Source organism: Accipiter gentilis, chromosome 5 (assembly GCF_929443795.1).
Source record: "Accipiter gentilis chromosome 5, bAccGen1.1, whole genome shotgun sequence".
Taxonomy (NCBI): Eukaryota; Metazoa; Chordata; class Aves; order Accipitriformes; family Accipitridae; genus Astur; species Astur gentilis.
The window spans coordinates 31,584,816-31,605,064 of NC_064884.1; the positions used below are offsets into that span (position 1 = coordinate 31,584,816).

Genomic DNA, 20,249 nt, shown 5'->3' on the forward strand with positions numbered 1-20,249 from the left:
GGTCTTCTGGGGGCAGCACTGAAACACTGTGATGAAGCCGTGAGGAGTACCCTGAATTGCAGATTGGAGCTCTTCCGCAATAACTAGATATTTTCACTTTACAGCACTATTTTTAAAAATCATTCTGCACCATTACATTCAATTTAAATATTGAAAAAGGTCTGTTAAATGGTTTACTAAATCTCCTAAAGCCACAACATTTAGACAATGTATTGAGGCAAGCTAAAAAGTACATTAGCCTCTTTCATTGGATTTGTGCATTACGTTTCATAAATATGTTTGAAATTTTTTTTGAGTGAAAAGCTTTTTCTGTGAAAAAGTGGTTACTTTCTTTTTCCCTCAAGCATTTGCAGAGACTGTTGTTATTATTGAAATTATTTTCCTACAACTGGGTATAGCAAAAAAGTGCAGATTTATACATTAGGCTATCCTGCATAAAAAACACAAGAGATAACAGCTTATTCTTTTAAACATCCTGATTAATTAGGAAACAGGTCAAGGTTCTTTTAATCTGAGTTTTTTAGGTCTATTTTACAGCATTGCAATAAAATCTGAAGCAAGTTTGAGTGAAATGTGTGAGTTAATAGCATGCTTAAAGTCATGTTAAAGATAACGTTTCAGAGAAAAGAAAACATTTAGGACTTCTATATGCTTTTAATGTTTTAAAATATAATTTTTATTCCAAGAATGACCAAAAGGATGACTTCCACATGTTCTGTTCCTAGTGTTTATTTGGAATTCTATTTGCTGACTGTAATAATGCTCATAAGGTTTACTGTTATGATTTGGTTTCCTTTTTTTCCTTCCTTTTTTCTGATAATTATGGAACTACAGACCCATTAACCCCCTGTTTTCCATTATATAGATGACACATCTGAGATGTGTACCAGTAGCACATTTAAAAAAAAAAAAAAGATTTGCACCATTATCCTCCTGCCTCATACATAAAATGAAACATTAAACTTTTCTTATAAATGAACAAATGTGAAATCACTGACAGAATTAATATAAAACCTGAATGCATTGAACATAAACCTTTATCAACTGGAACATGTCAAATACTGCATAAGAAGTCTGGAGATTTCTCTGTTGTGAAACTGGTAAATGTAAATTGCTGAAATCAAAGCCTACAGACCTATTTTTGTTAGCAATTTAGAGAGTACTCCTCTAATATAGATACTTATCGGATATTTCAGTGGTTCAGGTCCAAGTTCTGTCTCCACATGGGTGGGAGCACCCCAGGTGAGTGTCCCCACACTGACTTACAGGGTCCTGATAATTCACTAGTCCAATACAAAATTCAGATGCTCAAATATTTGTATACATTGACAGTAGAGACAGTGACTTATCTAATGGCATTGTGTGGACTTAGTCTCTTCGTGAGTGCTTGTGCAGCACCTGAAGCAATTTATAGGATGCATCCTAGACCAATGGCTACTGCACCAGTAGATAAAACTGGCTGAGCTGTGATTGCATTTGTAACATGTACAGCCAACTGGCCCCAGACCCTAGTCACCTACTTACCCACCTGATGGCTTACATAGCTTAAGCCATGGATTATTTGGTGTGGGGGTGAGAAGGTACCTGGGTATACTCCTTCACATGGAGTCTTCTGGATCTCTTTTTTTTTAAACTGGGTTTACTGATTCATACTGTAGAGAAACAACTGGCTTTGTATACATTTCTCATCCAGCAATGTGTGTAGTAATGGCTTTGATACCTCATGAACAGCTTTTTTGAAGTTGGTCTCTGGTGCTCTTAGACTGGTCTTGGGAACCAAACAGGAATTTCTGTGTTCTCGCTGCACCTGGTCTAGTAAGTGACCACTCTTTTTGGTACAGAAATGCAGGATAGTACATTCTCTATCTTTAGTACAATGCAGCCCATGAATGCAGCCCGTGAATAGAGCTCTTCCTTTACTTACCCCTACTCATTCACTCATCCCTGTATACTTGATGTGCTATGGATCTGGGACAGAATTACTAGTTTAAGTCTAACTAATTGAAATACACATTTTTTAAAAAAAAGACTTTTTAAAAAAAATCTGTCACTTTTTTTTTCTTTAGTTAATTTTATTTTATCTCAATGAGTTTAGTCTCACTAAATTCCAACCTGTGAAATGGAAACAAAAGCTCCACAAGCCAGGCTCTAAACAAGTTTGATAGATACAAATATAATCAGATAAAGTTAAAACCCACAATAGCCAATAAGCACTTTTTGGTTCAAATGAAGCCACATTGCAAAATCAAAGTTTTTTCAGCCCAGATGCTGATAAACGTCATTGTTTCTTCTGTACTGAAAGAGAACAACCCCCCCACCTTCCACTGCTGGAGGTTTTTTTTTTTTGTCCTGGAGCAGGTAAAACCATATACTGGTGAAGATGCAAAATATAAAGCTGTCATATGAATACTTAATACGTGTAAAGTGCAGGAATGATGGTTTTGCCATGATTTATTGTATACCAAAGAACAGATATGCAGAGGTGCAGGGAAGCCGCCCACTGAAATATACATTCTGTATCCATATTTCAGTTCTTGGAGATTCGTTCTGCTAAGCATTAAAGCTCAAAGACTTGTCTCGATGAACATCTTTTTATAGTCTCTTCATATTCTTGCATAATGTGACTTGAGATACTGTCAGTCATCTTCATTTATCCTCTGTCTTTGTAACTGTTGTGTATATTTTACCTGCTTTAACTCAGTGTACATTTTTAGAATTTTAATGTGCCCAGGGATAAGGGCTGGGAGCAGCAAAAAAGTGATTCTGGAATGAACGCTTTCTGTATTTTGGGAAGTACGTTTTTTTCTGACATTATGTGCTGCAGACTTTTGTCTACATCATTGCTCCTCTTAGGAGGAGTCCTGGTCTTACTGCGGCTGGTCGTGTGAGCGTAGATAGATTTAGTAAAGGAAGATGTTCTTGCCATTTGCAGCTGAAACAGGGATTTGAGGCTACCTGGTAAATTCAGTTTTGCTGGAGCCACTCTCTGACACAGAGTCCAGCTGACCTGGAACCAAGATGCCAATGCTCAGTAAAGCCTCTCCTGTCCAGAAAGGGGTGACTGCATATAAACAGTGTACTGTAAATATCTGCCTAGCTTTTGCTACCTCCTGTACAATGCCTGTAAATTTCTGGGGGGAGTGACAGCTGGGTGGCCAAAGCCATCTGAGACTGGTTTGCAGTGTTCAGCAGTGGAGCTCAGCCCCATGGGACCATCCCCTTGCACCGTTTCACCTCCTGCCATGGGAGCAGCCTGTATTGCCTCTGCCTTGCACACGTACAGGCGTATATAGATGACCCTACGAAACAGTCCATGTTAGAGTTACCTGGGGGAGAAACTCTTCCATCTCTACCTAGGATCATTTTGGGTCACTTTTGAATTCCCATCACTATAGACATGTATTTTTCAAATATACATAGACCATTATATGTGGTGCTGTTACCCATCTGTGTAACATGCATGCATGCTGCATTACGGAACAAACAGCTCCTTTGAGATTGTACGTAACATCCAGATAGGAACAGATGATATAACCCTTATTTGTCCTCTCTTATGTCATCTGTCTCTTTTGAGAGGCTTCTGTTCTTAGAGCTGAGGTTCAGTAGTTTCATTTTCTGTGGTTTGTGCACAAAGTATGGCTGGCGTCTTTGTCAAAAGAAGTTGCGTGATCACTGATAGCTGCAAAGGAACTGGGTTCCTCCACCTTCCCACTCCTTTTAGTCCTGGTTTGATCAAAACCTAAATTTTGCCCTGGAAAATTTGAAACTCTGGACTAGACTTATGACTTATTCATGAATCTTAGATAAGGGTGCTCTGATACAACCACTTCTAGGTGAGGAGGAAAGAGAATCTACCTCGGCACTTGTAGCAGTTGAGGATCCTTTCTCTTTCAGGCACTTTGATATTTGGAAGCATACAACAAACACTATGCTCACAGTGCCACTTGCACAGGCAAGAGTGGTGGCTTTCTAGCATCCAGGACTTGCACAAATAGTAGCTGGTATAGGAATATTTCTTGTTCCTAAATATCAGCCAAAACATCGAGTGTTAATCTGTCCCCATGGTGATAAGCATATATTTTCACAGTATAAAAAGCTGTCAAAACCAAGCACTTGCATGTTAAATATTGTTGAGAATTGGAGTCTGCTAACTTACCAATTGGTTGATGTGGTAATTTTTAATATTTTTTTTTTTTTTTTTTTTTTATTGCAGGCTGAAAAGGCAGAAGGATTTATCAGACTTCCAGACTTCAGTGTGGACAGAGCAATTGAATGCAAAAAAAAGCAGTAAGTTTATCTCTTGCCCCCTGTTTTGCATGATTTTTACAATGTTGCAAGGAATTGAATCTCCGTAGAGTCTGACAATGAAGCTGTGGGGTGCTCTTCTGTGTTGTATATATAATGAGATATTAATTGAGCTACTGAAAGAAAACCATATTGCAAAAATATTTTTGAAAATTCTCTGCCAGATGTGCTCTGCTAAAACGACAAATAACAAAGCAGATTAGTATGCCAAATGTTTTTTTGTTTGTTTTTTTTTTCCTCCTTTCTCTTTGTTCACTGATCATGAGTAAGTTGTAGTCTATCTCAGACACCTTCTCTTAGGTAGGGAGGTCAACAGTGGTTCAAGTAATGCTTCTTCCCTCAAAGTTGGGACTATTCTTTAGGCTGATGTGGTGCATCTGAGCTTGGGCTGTACTTGAAGCATCTGGTTGTGCAGGGAATAAAAACTTTGTTTAGCAGGATACACCTTTCAAAATATTCTCTCCAAACTCGATATGCAGCACTGTCTTCCAGCTGCTTCTGAGCACACTTCAAAGGTTTGGATGGGTGTTGCTGCTATTTAAAGTTATAAAGCTCAGCATGGTTTTTATTCTGTCCCTCAAGAGAAGGCCTTCGTTCTTCTGTTTGGGTCTCACACTGAGATTAGCTGTAGGTGTTCTTGTGATTAATTGTGGGCTTGACTCCTCCAAAGAAAGGAGACAGCTATTTTGAATATGGGGAGCTCAATTTTGTTTTCTCAGTGGAAAGGTTGAGTCACATAGTACAGGACCATGAGAAAATGTTGCCTTTCGCTTCTTCAGCTGTTGGCTGTCAGTGACTGGGAGGGAAACGTGCTCATCGCTTATTTAGGATCAGGTGTGTTAAGATAACTGTGAGGAGTGACTGGCGCTGCTGGGGCCCAGTCAAACAGTGTGTGCTTCCGTAGGACAGTCACCTAATGAGGAAAAGAGGGGAGCCACACAGTCTCAGGACCAGAGACTATGTTTTAGGAAAAAAAAACCTCTGAAAAGTCTTATTGGTGGATATTCAACTAAAGCATAGTCTGGGGCTGAGACCAACAGGTTAACTACTGGAGGTAGTTAGGGGACTACCTCCTTTTTTTTTTTTTTTTGTTTCAAACCTGCCACCTAGTTGCCTCTTTGGTGCTTCCTAAAACTTGTCTTGGAAAAGACAGTGAAAAGGCAGTTCCTATTCACCCACTGCATGCCATTGTGATTTTATTGTATCACACGTCGCTTCCCTCAACCATCAGTTTTCTATGCTGTGGGATCTTAGCCTGATTAAGCACCCATGGAAGCTGTTTCATACCTTGTGTCACCCCTGGTGCTTTCTCCAAACCTTTTTCAGGTTTACTTTACTTTTTCAGAGCTGGGAGAAGCAAAACTGCACACAGAATTCAAGATGTGGGCACGCAACAGAATTATGTAATGGAATAGTGAAAGTCTCTCTTTTATTCTTTATTCCTTCCTTTTTAGTTCCTGTGGTTTATATCTTCTGAATAATGTGTGGCCTAGGAAATGAGCTAAAAATAGACTAGAGTTCTAAGGATGCATAAGCTGATCCAGATTAATATAGTGGAGTGAATAAATATTTAAAATAATTAATTCAGGTATTATTTTTTCTTTCTTATGTAAGCTAGTTTTCTTCATATCTCTTCTATTTTTCTCTTCTTAAAGTGCTATTAAGATCAGCCACCCACAGATCAAGACATTTTATTTTGCGGCAGAAAATGTTCTGGAAATGAACACGTAAGTAGGAGCGACTGGCCATGTGTCGTGGTTTAACCCCAGCCAGCAACTAAGCACCATGCAGCTGCTCACTTGCTCCCCGCCCCCCCCCCCCCCAAAGTGTGATGGGGGAGAAATTGGGAAAAAGAAGTAAAACTTGTGGGTTGAGATAAGAATGGTTTAATAGAACAGAAAAGAAGAAACTAATAATGATAACACTAATAAAATGACAATAGTAATAATAAAAAAATTGGAATATACAAGCGACGCACAATGCAGTTGCTCACCACCTGCCAGTTGACGCCCTGTTAGTCCCCGAGCGGCGATCCCCTGCCCCCACTCCCCCCAGTTTATACACTAGATGTGACGTCCCGTGGTACGGAATACCCCGTTGGCCAGTTTGAGTCAGCTGCCCTGGCTGTGTCCCCTCACAACTTCTTGTGTCCCTCCAGTTTTCTCGCTGGCTGGGCATGAGAAGCTGAAAAATCCTTGACTTTATTCTAAACATGACTTAGCAACAACTGAAAACATCAGTGTGTTATCAGCATTCTTCTCATACCTAACTTAAAAACACAGCACCATACCAGCTACTAGGAAGACAATTAACTCCATCCCAGCTGAAACCAGGACACCATGTTTCATCCTGTCTCACGCCTGAGAACATCCTTTGAAAGTTCATTCTCTCCTTGTCAAGTGATTGTTGACAAAGTTATTCGGGGTATTATTGAGTCTGTTTTGTTTCCTAGTCACTTTGTAGAAAGAAACTACTGCTATTTGTTCACTAATGACAGTTGAAATCAGAATCACATTATTAGCCTGATTTTGATACTAATCTTCCTGACATTTGCTGGTATAAATCCCTTTCCGTTAGAGGTGCAAAGATTTGATAGCGAGTTCATCACCTTGGGAGAAGTGAGGGAAGAAAGGAAAAAGAGGGAAAAGCTTAATATAGTTTTGTCCCAGAAGTGATCTAGGACTAGAATTTAATAGCGTCTGCTTTCAGAGTAGCATGTCAGTTAACAAGGACGGTTAAAGGGATAGAAAAGGCTGTTTCTTTAATGTAAATAAGCAATGACTTCAGCACCAAAATATGTTGCAGTTAAATGATCCTCATGACAGATCAGAAGTTTTCTTTCTACAAATGTCCATAAAAACAACAATTCATTCATGCAATTCTTAATGCAAGAAGTAAAAATGGATATGGATACTGGCAGTTTAGAAACCACTGAGCTATCAGAAATAGGTGTTATTTGCTATTGGTCCAGTTTTGGCTGATTTAGATACATCTCATATCTTCTTTGTCTGTTCAACTTCAGATTGCAGTCTGTTCACAATGCTATTGCATTACATGGCAAAACACTGGGTACAAAGCAGTACAATTTAAATGGCAAGAGAGCTCCTATGATAGTCAGGTCAGGATTTTAATCATGGCTCTGCTGGTGATCTTTGTGAGATTCTTCACAGGGCATTGACTGTTCTTTCCCCCTATAAAAGGGAGACTTCATACATATTTACCACTACAGAAAAAGATAGAGGTTGAGAGAATGTGTGTGACCTTCTGAAAGGGCTACAGATACAGAAATGTATGATACTACAGTAGTGTATATATATTCATAAATCTGTACTGTATAGACACAGGCAAGTAAGTATAGATGGAAAGAATGTGTTGCCCTTTGCAACTTGGAGCAGAACAGAGCACACTGGTGGGGAGATAACCATCCGTTCCTGTATCTCTGTGTTTCCTTCCAGAGCTCCTGAATGGAGTGAGAAGTTCTTGAGGCAGATGGGCTGAGGATGACTGAGAATGAGGGACTGCTGTACAGGAATATTTCTGTAGAGAGAGTAATCCTGGTTGAGAGAAGAGAGGGAAGAATGTGGGGAAAAGGAAAATTAGAGCTAACGGAGGATGTTAGTGAGTGCTAGCAGCCAGTTTGGAGCCCAGCTGGAAATTCTCAGTGTCCTAATGACACTTTTGAAATGTTTAGTCTCATGTGAGTAAGCGATTGAAATCTATGCAGGTGTCCCAGCTCTAATGCTCCCAGAATGATTTTCTTCAAACTCCACTTCTTGAGTAAATTTTATTTTGGCTTAAAGCTAGGTAGCCTAGCGTTCGAGCAGTTTGCACTACACTGCACTAATACTAATTCCTCACTGTTGTAACTGATGGTATTTTCCTTGGCAAAGTATAAAATACATGCATTTAATACATAAAGTACACGCATACTCACGCATATGTCAAAACAGACTGAAAGACATCTGCTCTCTTGGCTCCAGTCCTGCAAATACATATGCATGTGAGTGGTTCCAGTGAACTCACCAGGGCATTCGCATGTGTCAAGTTACTGGTGTGCATAAATGCTTGACGGATCATGACCTTTTGTAACAATTCATGCATATATATCTATTAAATCAACAGTGGATTTATTAATACAGTCATTTGCTTCATTAATTTAGCATGTATTTGCTATTGTCACGCACACATGAAAAGTAAACGTGTGCTGGCTAGCTGCGTGCATTTACCTGGCCAGTTGTGTGCAGTTACTAGCAGTCTGTCTGACCTTGTGGTTAATGAAGTCCTGGATTTTTTAGCAAACCTTTTCTTTTGTTAAGATTCTGTTATTTAAAAAATCATTCTCTCATGATTAGCTGTTAGAAGAAAGTCAATAATTCACTCTTACAGAAATGGCACTTTGTTTCCTTGAATTATGTGGCTCTGTTGTTCAAACTGCAGTCTAAAAATCCAGTTACTTTGACACTGATCTTACTAGCAAATTTCCCATTGCTTCAGTAGAATCAAGATCAGACACAATGTTTTTTTCAGAGTTAAGAATCTTAATTCCTGCCTTTCATGCATTCCCTATTTAGGTGTTGACTTTTAATCTGAAAGGCTTGAGCTTTTTTAGTTGTAGGTTGCTTAAAACCTGGATAGATCTGAATGACCTACAGGCAAACACAATATGCAAAAAGCATATCTAGGGATTGTTTCTAGCACTAGAAAAATGCAGCCACCTAGGAAAAGAAATGAAAAAACCCCCCAACTGTTAATAGCTTAAAGCAATACAGGAAGTGAGACTTACTAAAACCAAAAGTACATAGGGAATTGAAGAAAGCAGTATATAGTGGTCAGAAAGTCTGGTTTTAAATGGCTTAGATTCTTAGACTGTGCTGCGATAGTTTTGGTCAGGGCAGCTGACATCAACTTCTATGGCTCCTATGCCTTTTGCTTCACCTCAGGGGAAAGATGACACCTCACCAGCAGGACTAAGCTACTGACATTGTGTTATAGCATGCATACTTTTCCTTTAGCTTCTACAAATGCAACTCCTTAGTCATCAGTAATGCTTTTTTCAGGATCAGGGAAAGATGATGTTCCAGGCAGCTAGTCCTGCTCACCACAGGGAGTATTAGTATTCAGGTAACTGGTGCCTTTCTAGAAGATGATCTAAGAAGTAGAAAGAAACCTGGACATTTAGTCTTCAGGTTAATGAAAACGTAGAACACATCTGAAAGAGGCAAAACTCTGTCGGAACAGCATGCAAGTATTCCTAACTCTCTATTCCTTCTGTTTCAAACACAGGTGGCTAAGCAAGCTGGGGATGGCTGTAGACCCTCAGGCACCCAATGGGAAGAATGAGGAAGGTATGCTCCTAACGATGGTTTCAGCATGTAACTACATCAGGTTCTTCACAGGTTTTGTTTGGCCAAATTTTTGTTAGCTCTTTTCTTTCTTTTAAACTGTCAGCTTGGGTCCTTCTAGTGACTGAGCTCAGAGAAACCCCACTGACATAGCACAGAGTAATCACAGAAAAATAATGGTGAGAAACAGTGCCACTGAGAGACGCTCAGTGATCTTGCGAGAGGTGTGTAACTACTTTCTGGCAGTTTGCTGGCTTGCTAAACCTACCAAGTGAACCAGCTGTGCTACTCTGGGTTTTGAGCTGGTAAGGTATATTGCAGGAGTTATGCCTGGGAGCTCACTAGCTTGGGAACATCTTGTGCAATATAGACTCATCCCTATTGTCTCTTTTGTTCCTGTGGATTTCAACAGCAGCAATGTTGGGGGGCTTGGTAGCGGTGTACTGAAGCCTACAATTTTCTTCAGAGCCAAGCCCAAGAACTTTAAAAGCTCCCTAGCAATTTATTTATTGTCTTAATTTGCACACTGCCCTAATAGATCATTTTGGTGGTAGGATACCTGCACTCGAATCACAAATCTGGGCAGGGGACAAAGCAACTCGCCTGTCAGAGTGCTTGGAAAAGCTACTGGTGAGGACACGTGCCGGGAGCTGTTTTAGAATAAGTGCTGTGGGTAGTATTATGTTAGCAAACCAGGGGACGGACTCTGACCTGGTGTGCTGGTTGACAGCCACCTGAATATGAGCCAGCAGTGTGCCCAGGTGGCCAAGAAGGCCACACGGCATCCTGGCTTGTGTCAGAAATAGTGTGGCCAGCAGGAGCAGGGAGGTGATTGTTCCCCTGTACTTGGCACTGGTGAGGCCGCACCTCGAGTCCTGTGTGCAGTTTTGGGGCCCTCGCTACAGGAAAGACATTGAGGTGCTGGAGCTTGTCCAGAGAAGGGCAACCAAGTTGGTGAGGGGCCTGGAGCACAAGTCTTGAGAGGAGCAGCTGAGGGAGCTGGGGCTGTTTAGTCTGGAGAAGAGGAGGCTGAGGGGAGACCTTATCACTCCCTACAACTACCTGAAAGGGGGTTGTAGTGAGGTGGGTGCTGGTCTCTTCTGTCAGGTGGCTGGAGATAGGACCAGAGGAAATGGCCTCAGGTTGCACCAGGGGAGGTTTAGGTTGGATATTAGGAAAAATTTCTTTATTGAGAGGGTTGTCAAACATTGGAACAGGCTGCCCAGGGAAGTGGTTGAGTCACCATCCCTGGAGGTATTCAAAAAGCGAGTGGACGGGGTACTTCAGGACATGATTTAGTGGGCATGGTTCATGGTTGAACTCGATGATCTTGAAGGTCTTTTCCAACCTAAATGATTCTATGATTCTGAGGAGTATGTATCTTCTGGGCTTTTGACCCTCCATTTTTAGAGTATTGGTACCCAGTACCTTTTTTAGAACTGCTCAGGTTGTGAAGGAGCTGTCATTATGAAGAAGAAACTGGTATTTGTAGTAGTATGAACACTTAGGTGACGCAGCCTGTTTTGTCTAATCTAATTGAAATGCTCCTCTCTGCATCCCTTCTGCTGTTTCCCAGAACAAGGTTGTGGTTTTTGTCCAGGCTTTGGACATGTAATTCCATTATTGATTAGTTGGATCTGGCTCTGTTTATACTCTGGCTCCATTTATACTCTGCCGTTAAAAATAGCTTTCGGGCTGGTAAACATAGATACCACTGAATTCTGGAGATTCAGCAGATCTCATAGATTTCTTTGGTTTCAGTTCATGGTTCCTCTTTATTTCTTGTCAGGAAACTTGTTAATACCCATATCTCCAAATTCCTCCAAAATGCCTGTGTCCTTTTAGAACCCAGTTTTGCATCAAAACAGTCTGAGATAATCAGGATAAAGTGCTATATTGAGTATTAGGTTGTGTAGCAAGAACTGCATGGTAGTTGTACTTGGGGAGGAAGTGTCCAAAGGTTGTCCATGTTTTCACAAAGGAGGAGTTCGATGGAAGATAAGGATGGTCAAAACTCTATATAGGAAAACATATTTTTTTTTTTTTTAAAGCCTCAAAAAATGTAATATTGGTTGTGTTGGCTGAGTCAAGAATTATAAAACAATTTGAAATGAGTTAGTCCACTAATCTTAATAAAAAAAAATGACAGAAAGATACAAAATAATCCACTCAATAACCTCTGCAGCAGGTTATCTAATTACCCTGCAATAAACATAACATTGCCAAGATTTCTTCAGCTTTTAAAACTGGTGGCCCATTTTCCCTTCAGAAAAAGCACTCTGATTCTGGTGTCAAACACCACCTCGTCTTTCCGTGTGTGTTTTGTCACAGGTGCCCCAGCAGCCGCTGTGAGTGTGGGTTCAGCACCCCACTGACATGCCTGAGTGGATGTGGCCTTACAGAGGCATTGCTATGTTTCAGAAAAATGCTTTCATTACCCACAGTCACTTCTGTTCCTGCTGACCTTGTTCTCCACTCTATCACACACCATATCTCTTCAGGAGGGTCTTGGTTCTTGTTATGGCAGTTCTTGTGTATTGACGTACTTTCTATGCATTTTAACCTCACCCCCACAACCCCATTTGCCTATTTAGAGTATCAGAAACAGCTGTCACTTCTTTTTCAATTCTTCTGTGTACCTAAAAGGGGACCTGTAGAAAAAATAAGCTCTGTACTAAGATTTATTCAAGAATGCATTAACAGAGCCTTAGTATTTGAGGTAGGACTTACTGCAGCCAGTCTCAGTCCTTTATACTAAGATGTGCCAGCACATATTTCCAGTAACAGAATAGCAGCTATGCTATTAAAACCCCTATAATTCTGCAAGCAGTATGGGGAGAAAAAGTAATGTCTTCAAGTTTCACTCTGTTAACATCTTAGAAACCTCTTTATTGCGTATAAAATTTTTCTCTTAAAACTTTGTTGCTGTCACAGTGTGTTTATTATAAACCCCCAAACGACATACAGAAAAAGACAGTGTGGAGGTATTAATTTAGTTAAAAGATGAGACAATCACGGGTGATTTCCCAGAGACACACTGTTTTCTAGAGGCATGAACTCTTGAAGTCCAGCTCTTACAAAATGCTCCCTGACTATAAACAGCCCTCGCCCGCTTGGGGAGAGAGCCGGAGGGTTGCTTCCCCTGGAGAGACCCAGCTGCCCTTGGACAGCACAAGCAGCGCAGAGTGCTGGCTCCCGGGGAGACCTCAGGGGCAGCTGCTGCTCTTGTGACACTTGGCACTCACTCATGTTGTCCTCATTAAGCTCCGACTATGTCTTTGCAACCTTTCTTGTGCCCAGCTCAGTTGGGTGGGGGTGAGCGCTGTCACCCTTCACGCATGATGGGTGCAGGGCAGGACCCAAGCACTTGCTCCTGTAAAGGTTGGATGTGAAAGGCTGATGCGGGCTGGGAGATTTAGCAGTGGGAAGTTACCTTGCCCAGTGGTTACGGCTAGGCCCTGGGAGTAGGAACCAGAAACTTACTGCCTCCTCTTTTCTGTGTTTTATTTTATCAATGATTATCACTTCATTTAATCCACTTTTAAAAAGCTTCTGAGAAAATGGTTTCACCAGCTACAAATGTATTTGAAATAAATAAGAACAGGACTGCCTCTCTGCCATATGTCAAGAGATACTGAGGCTCTGCGTTTGCTTTTTATTTAAAAATAAAAAATAAAAAATGAGTGGGGTGGATAGTCCTAGAGTACTGTGCATACTTTTAGTACTAGCTTTGCGCAGGTATGCCATGCCGCGTGGCGTGCCTATGTAAGTTACCGTGTGGTGACTGAAGACTCCCATGAGGCTGCTTTGTGGTTTCCAAAGCACCATGCAAGAAATCTGTTTTCTCCAAAATTGCAGCCCAAACACCGAGGGCTGTTGCTAGCTCCAGGAAAACTTACTGATTACAGAGATTAAGGGACAGCATCTACTACTTGCAACAGGTTTCCCTAACTTATGTGACAAATGATGCAGCCTTTCTTTTAAGGCTGCAAAGGGAGGAAAAAAACCCCCACCCCAAACATATTTGCGAAGCTATCTGGAGCAGCGCCACCTGGTGTTTCCTGCCATAGCAAATTAGCAAATTTTTTTACTTATATAAAAGAAAAAATGTTGCCATGAAATAGTGTAGCATTACCACAAATGGATTAATTTTCACTGTAGGAGACACTGACTTGTTACAGCATGGTCCTCAGCACAGAACAACCTGCTTGGTGATCTTTCGTTACCACAGTGTTGTGAGGAATAAATGAGTGTTGCTCTAACACTTTGTTTTTGCTCATTTTCCATGTCTGCCTCAGAATGCTACAGCGAAAGCGAACATGATGATCCAGAAATAACAGACACGCCACCTCCCCCCTACACAGTCCAGCCACCACCTCCTCCTTCGGTAAGTGTTGCAGTAATTAGCTTGTTTCTTGTTGCTAGCCAATTGGAACAAAATTTTCTTGAGGTGGTGGACCTTTGAGAAATAACCTGTAACAGTGGCTAGAAATGTTTACCCAGTGTAAACATGGCCTGTAAAATGAGGATGCACTAACTGCCCCTGCCCTGTGGCAGAGCACACAGTTATTGCAGCCTGCACTTGCTGGGAGCCCCGCACTGAAAAAGAACAGCTCCTTCAGATGGAGGCATATTTATCTCGCTGGAGAAAGGAAGGTGTCACTCTACCTCATACACATGCTATGTCTTTTCTTTACAAGGTTTTTAACACACTGCCATAACCTAGGTTTTCATACTATTTTTTTTTTATTTAATCAGTCCCAAATCTTCTTTCTTTTTGTGACCCCAGTAGCGTAGCATCATCCAACAGATTTGTATTTATGTATTTGAGTGAGCTGTTCTTAAGAATGCTGAATTTGAAGCGGCTTTTGTGGCAGTGAAGGGAAAGAGGCTTCTTCTTAGAGTGATAAAATTGGTTCTCTTCCTCTACCTCTGAAAAATAGACTATAAAAAAAGAAAATAGGCATCCTCCCAAAATCTATGCTATTTTTCTCTCTTGCTGTAGCATATTTGCCCAGAATATTCCTTGCTGCCTCACTTCATTTCATAAATTAGAATAAGCACTATGCACCCTCATGTGTCTAATCAAATTGACTCGCCTAATTATTAGCCACTTATCTCCCTATTAATCTTGTTTCTGTATTGTTGCTTTTCCCAGTGAACTCATCTCCCCTTACATGTGCTTTAAGATATGAAGGTTACTTAATTCTGTGGTTAGAAATGAGTAATCTGGTTTGGGATGGTAATGCAGCTGAAATAAGGAATCCTGAGTTCAAGCCTTTCCCATCTGAAAGTTAACAGCGAGGGGTATGCAGTAATATACTTGGTACTTAATCATCTCATTGCACCTCATGGAAGGGAAGCGTCTGTTGCCTCCTTGGTGTGGTACAGGTTCCTGTATGGCACGTCGAAATGACATCCAGTAGCTAGGGTGGACACAGAGGCAGTGAAGCAGGGACAAATTTGAAATATACGGATGAGCTGGAGAAGCTTGTGTGGTCACAAGCAATAATAAAAGGAGATGTCACGCACAGGGTTGCCTGTGTGGCGATCTCTAATTAGCTCACATAAAGTTGGGAGCGTATGCCACACTGTCACCCACTTGCCCCTTTCTGTTTCAGTCAGATAAGTCAGTCTTTATTTACTCTCCTGAAACAGTTGTATAATGTTAATCACCATAAAACAATCCACCTGGCACTCGGGGGGGTGGGGGTGGGGGGTGTTCACCGCTGTGTAAAACTTGATTCCTTATTGCCTGTATTAACTGTAAGTTAAATGTGGCTAAGTGACTATAAATATCAGAGAAAATAGGAACCTTGACAATACATCTCCAAGAGTTATTCTGGGCCGAGGGCTGATAATGAAGCATCTTGAATTTTATATCTCAGTGGCTTGCCTTTAAGAGGCTGTAGATGTCTTTTCCATCTGCTCACCTCTGAGTGAATGCCTGCATTTTTCCAGATGATGAGTTTTAAACAGGTGCTGTTTTTTAGCTTTCTGTTTTTCTGGCTTCCTGCTGCTTGTCAATCTGTTGCTGCAGAGGCGATCTCCGGTTGTCTTCTTCCCATATGCTCTTCTTGAGTGCTGGCTTCCACGTGTTAGCAGGGGACACGTGGGAGGCAGGCAATGGTGCAGGTGCCGGAGGCGTCCTGCTTCCTCAGCCTTTCCCTTAAAGGTTATCTTTCCTCCAGCCTTTACCTCTCTCAGCTGATTTCCCTTCTCCTCATCCCCAGCTTAAAATCCCTTCCTCCATGGACAAAGATTAGCATCTCCTGAGCAAATTTGTCATCTTTTCACTCCAGAACTGGACACTGGAATAAGCTCCAGCTACCACGGGTCTGCCCTATGCTCAGCTTGCTTATGTGGTAGATAGGAACAGTTAGGTACCAATGCAGCTGTGACTGACTGCAAGTCAGAGCCTCCTTTTAAACACCTGACTTAATGCCCTTTTCCCTTCTGGACAAGTACTGGAGCAAGAAAACCACTGGACGGATTGGGAAAGCCAGCTTCTGCTGGAAAGTCAATTCTAGGAGTGGAGCTCTTGGTTGTCTCAGGGAAGGCTGGTTAAACATTGCTTGGTGCCTGTTTATTTGATGTGGAGTTTATGAACCAAGCCATGAGGTCCCAAACATGTGATGAATTTGTGTTGATACTCTGTGGGTACACCAATTTTGGAAGGCCTGCTTGAATCTTTTCAGATTGCTACTGGAAGAGACACTCACCCTGGAAACCCAGCCCAGCATTAAGAATGCTGCAGGCATTGACTAGGGTTCATTTCTTTTTGTTATTTTTTCTTTTTTTAAAAGTTGTACTTCTTCCTCCCGAGTGCCAAAGAGATTTTGCAAAATAGGAATTAGGAGCTATGGACATTTTGGAAAATCAAACCAATGTTGTCTTAAGCAGAAAGGTCTCCAAATTTCTTGAGATCAACTCCAGTCTGAAAACTATTAGTCTGGAAACTAATAGCCAGCCAGGTGCAGGCTCTGTTACGTGTCAGAGCAGCAAACATTTTGCTGTACTTCTAGCACAAAGCTTTCACTTGCTGTTCTGTTCTCTGCTGACCCAAACCATTTTGAAACTTGACAAAGAAAAAAGTAGTGATCATGAGCTTTCTATGTTTATGCATGCTTTGGGTACTGTGGAAGAAAAAAAGCAAGTGAAGAACAAGTAAATTTTAACATCTGTAGGACAAAAGTTAAACTGACCATCTGTATTAATTTCTCCACATGTGAATGGATTTATAGTTCAAAAACCAGCAGCTATGTTGAGACAATACATTGCAGCAGTCCCAAAAGAGCAGTTGAGGTGTTTCATGGTGATAATTTTTCTCTAAAAAATGCCTAGAGACTCATTGATCTCCAGTGGAATCCTTATGATCTGCTGGCTCAAGCATCTGCTTTTTAAAATGTCCCCGAATGGAGACTTATAATTGTATGGATGATTGCAAAACTTCCAAAGGAATGACTCGAGGAAGTTAGGTAAACATTTGTCATGCCAAAGAAAAAAAACACCATAACACATACGTAGAGAAAAAGAAACGTATTCTGGCAGTCATCTTTATTCTCACCCACAATTTTTTATTTAACACACAATTAAAATGAAAATAAAGATACATTCCACTCAGTGAGGCACAGTTTTTATTTCACTTTCTTTTGCATGGATGCATGCCAGAGAAATAGAAGTGAGATCTAACATCTTTCTTTCCTGTCTTAGAACAACTGAAATTAGACCATCCACACCATGTGAGCGAGAGCTTTTACTGTTCAGTTGTTCTGCTTGGCTGTACAAATGCTTCAACAATTTGTCTTTGCAATAGGAACTCTTAGATGAAATGCTTCAGGTTACCTGTATTCCCAAGGGTGGTTTTATCACTCGTACATGTAGTTTATGACAACATCTTGTCCTTGGCTTTAGGATGCATTTGTGAAGGTTTCCTTTTTAAAACCAAAAATCCTCCTGAAACACAATGTTGTACTTCACGTAATAGGAATATAAATGAAGTCTTGTCCCACAGTGTCCCATAGTGACAGTCTTGGAGGAATGGCTTTGAAAATTTACGAAAGTGAAGAAAGTGCTACAAACAAATGGTGACCCACAATGTGATATTGGTCCTTCTCATCTTCTGAATTTATTTGTAGCTACATGATACAGCTAGATTAGAAGCACAGGAAGGCAAATTACTTTGCTTTTTTTAATGTAAAAAGGAAGTAGTATGCATTACAGCAACACTGAATTGCAGAGATTCATGTATCATAATCCAAAATATTGTCACTCTTGGTTTGGTTTATATAAATACATCTTATTTCTAGTTTACCAGGTTATAAATAAGTATTCCAGGCTAGTCTCTTTATTGTGTTTGCAGCTTGTCCGGGTTTCTCTAGCAACACTTTCTCAGCAATTTTCAATACTTCCAGTCTATTTATCATCTGTTTTAATCCTTACACAGATCTATTCTACATATGTATTGAGAACAAAAACTTGCCAGAATTGTGGTCCATCAAGTCTGGTATTCTGATTCTGGCATTGGCCAGTAGCAGATGATTTGTAGGAGGAGTAAATTTCTGCAGTAGCAGATATGAGAAATCTGGCTTTCATATCATGATGATCTTGTCACGGTTTCTAATAGTTTCCAAGAACTTCACTTAAGGCTTTGTCTCCCCTTGTCTTCCATTACTTTATTACTGTCAATTAATCCTTCTCTAGGTATTTGTATGTATATTTGTGTATGTATTACTTGTGTATTTATTACTTGTGTATTTGACTCTCTTGGCTCATCCTTTCAGCGGTGTTTGGTGGCTAAGAAGCAGACTAGTGCTAATTCTTCTTGTGTGAGTTGCTTTTGGTGACCAGATAATAGTACAAGTCAATCAATGTAAACACCTACTGTAGACAAAGACCTGGGCACCTATTTGCTTGTCTGGGAAGCTAAATACTTTTCAAAACTGTTCTTTCTCTCAACCTTTCTTTCCAAGGAATTGTGCATCTATCATACCCTCTCTCATTCGACTCCTAGCTCATACTGATGACTGTTAGAAGTTCCTGAGACCAATCTGGCTGTATGCGCTCTTGTTGAGGCAGGGCGACAAGTACAGTATGGAGGGCCTCTAGGATGTCTTAATGATTTCTGATGTGTTTCTAGTGAAATTTGGGTTGCTTTCTAGATTCATGGGCTGAAGGATGAATCTTAGCAGGTGAACGAGCAACACAAATCTTATACCATTCCCTTTTTCCTGCCTTCTGCCCCATGACTGTTCTTTCATTCCACCATTAACTTGCCATCGTATTACCTATCAGCCTTCTTGCCTTGGTGAATGACTAGTCCCTTGAATGGACCAGGTAAAATGCTTTTGTGTGCTGAGAAGGTCAAGGTACTTCAGTGCTTGGCCCCATTTCTGTCTACCCGTGGTTATGGCATTGGTGTATTTATTGAATGCTTCAAGACAACTTCATGTTCAATGGCTAATTCAGAGTTTCTCTTCTGCACTCTTGGTTAGACCAACAAAGTGAAGACAAAATAAAGAGTGAACATGAGTGTGAGACCTAGCATGGAAGACTACATTGAACACAATATTTTCCTTGATCTTTCGTTTCTAGGCATTGTCAGGTTTTTATGTTTTACCTCTGGCTTCCTTGTGGCTTAGTTTCTAAAGTTACTGCTCTGTAGGAGATTGGCTGCCATACTTCAAGCTTGTTTGGATGGATAAGTAATCAGATTACATCAATTTTTGGTCAGTTAGCATTTCAGCTGCATATCTATAACATGTAGAACCTAGGAACAGGAATAAATTGGAAATATTTTTTCTTCTCCTCCCCCCCCCCCCCCCCCCCCCCCCCTTTTGTTTTCTGGAAAGCAGGATCAGCAGAAGTCTTCTTTCACCTCGACTCTGTCAAGTGAAGCATCTTGTTCTCTCTCCTCTCCTGAAAGCACTTTCAACTCCCAAGAGTCATCTTCTTCCTTGACATCCAAAGTGGTTTATTCCGAGAGGCAGTCCTGGCTTGACCTAGTTAACAGCTCTGCCACAGAAGAGGGTGATCAGCCATTAACTTTCTGCGTACAGATTCACTCTGATGAGCCACCAGAAGTAGACTGTGGAGATGCAGCAGAAAGCCAGGAAGGCCAGCTTTCCAGACCCAGTGGTGGATCCCAAAACTCTTTTTTAGGTCCGGATACACATTGTCTAGCTGTGCCAGATGCAACAGGACAGAGATCACTAGCCAAAGGTGAGCTAATGAGAGGACATTTTTGTCTGCAGAGCCATACAATGTGGGACTTCAGGGGTTTTCCTCAACTTCCTTTCCACTTCCCTCCTTTATGTTCTCCACTGAGGAGTTTTCCAGTGGCACACCATTTATAACTAACATTTGGCTTATTGCACATTAAATATATAACCTAGTATCTAATTGGTAAGTATCTTTACAGCTTTTCTCAAATTTTACCTATATGTTAAGATCATTGCCTCTGTATAACATCCTAATATAGACGTATTTTTATTAGCTTTCTTTATTTCAATGCAGCTGTCTTTTATTAGAATTGAATGCAAATTTTAAAAAAGTGTGTGACAGAACTGGCACCCTAAGCAAAATGGCTTATGTAGGAAGTAG

At 40.8% G+C, this 20,249-nt stretch overlaps 1 protein-coding gene across 4 annotated transcripts in view; it reads left to right on the forward strand.

The window, feature by feature from the left end:
* Window positions 1-20,249, forward strand: part of IPCEF1 (interaction protein for cytohesin exchange factors 1) — an 88,144-nt gene that overhangs the window by 49,969 nt on the left and 17,926 nt on the right. For all 4 annotated transcript variants that reach the window (XM_049801285.1, XM_049801283.1, XM_049801286.1 and 1 more), the window contains 5 exons: window positions 4,214-4,287; window positions 5,961-6,032; window positions 9,589-9,650; window positions 13,946-14,034; window positions 19,502-19,868. In XM_049801285.1, the coding sequence (XP_049657242.1) occupies window positions 4,214-4,287; window positions 5,961-6,032; window positions 9,589-9,650; window positions 13,946-14,034; window positions 19,502-19,868 (664 nt within the window). The remainder of the gene's footprint in view (window positions 1-4,213; window positions 4,288-5,960; window positions 6,033-9,588; window positions 9,651-13,945; window positions 14,035-19,501; window positions 19,869-20,249) is intronic.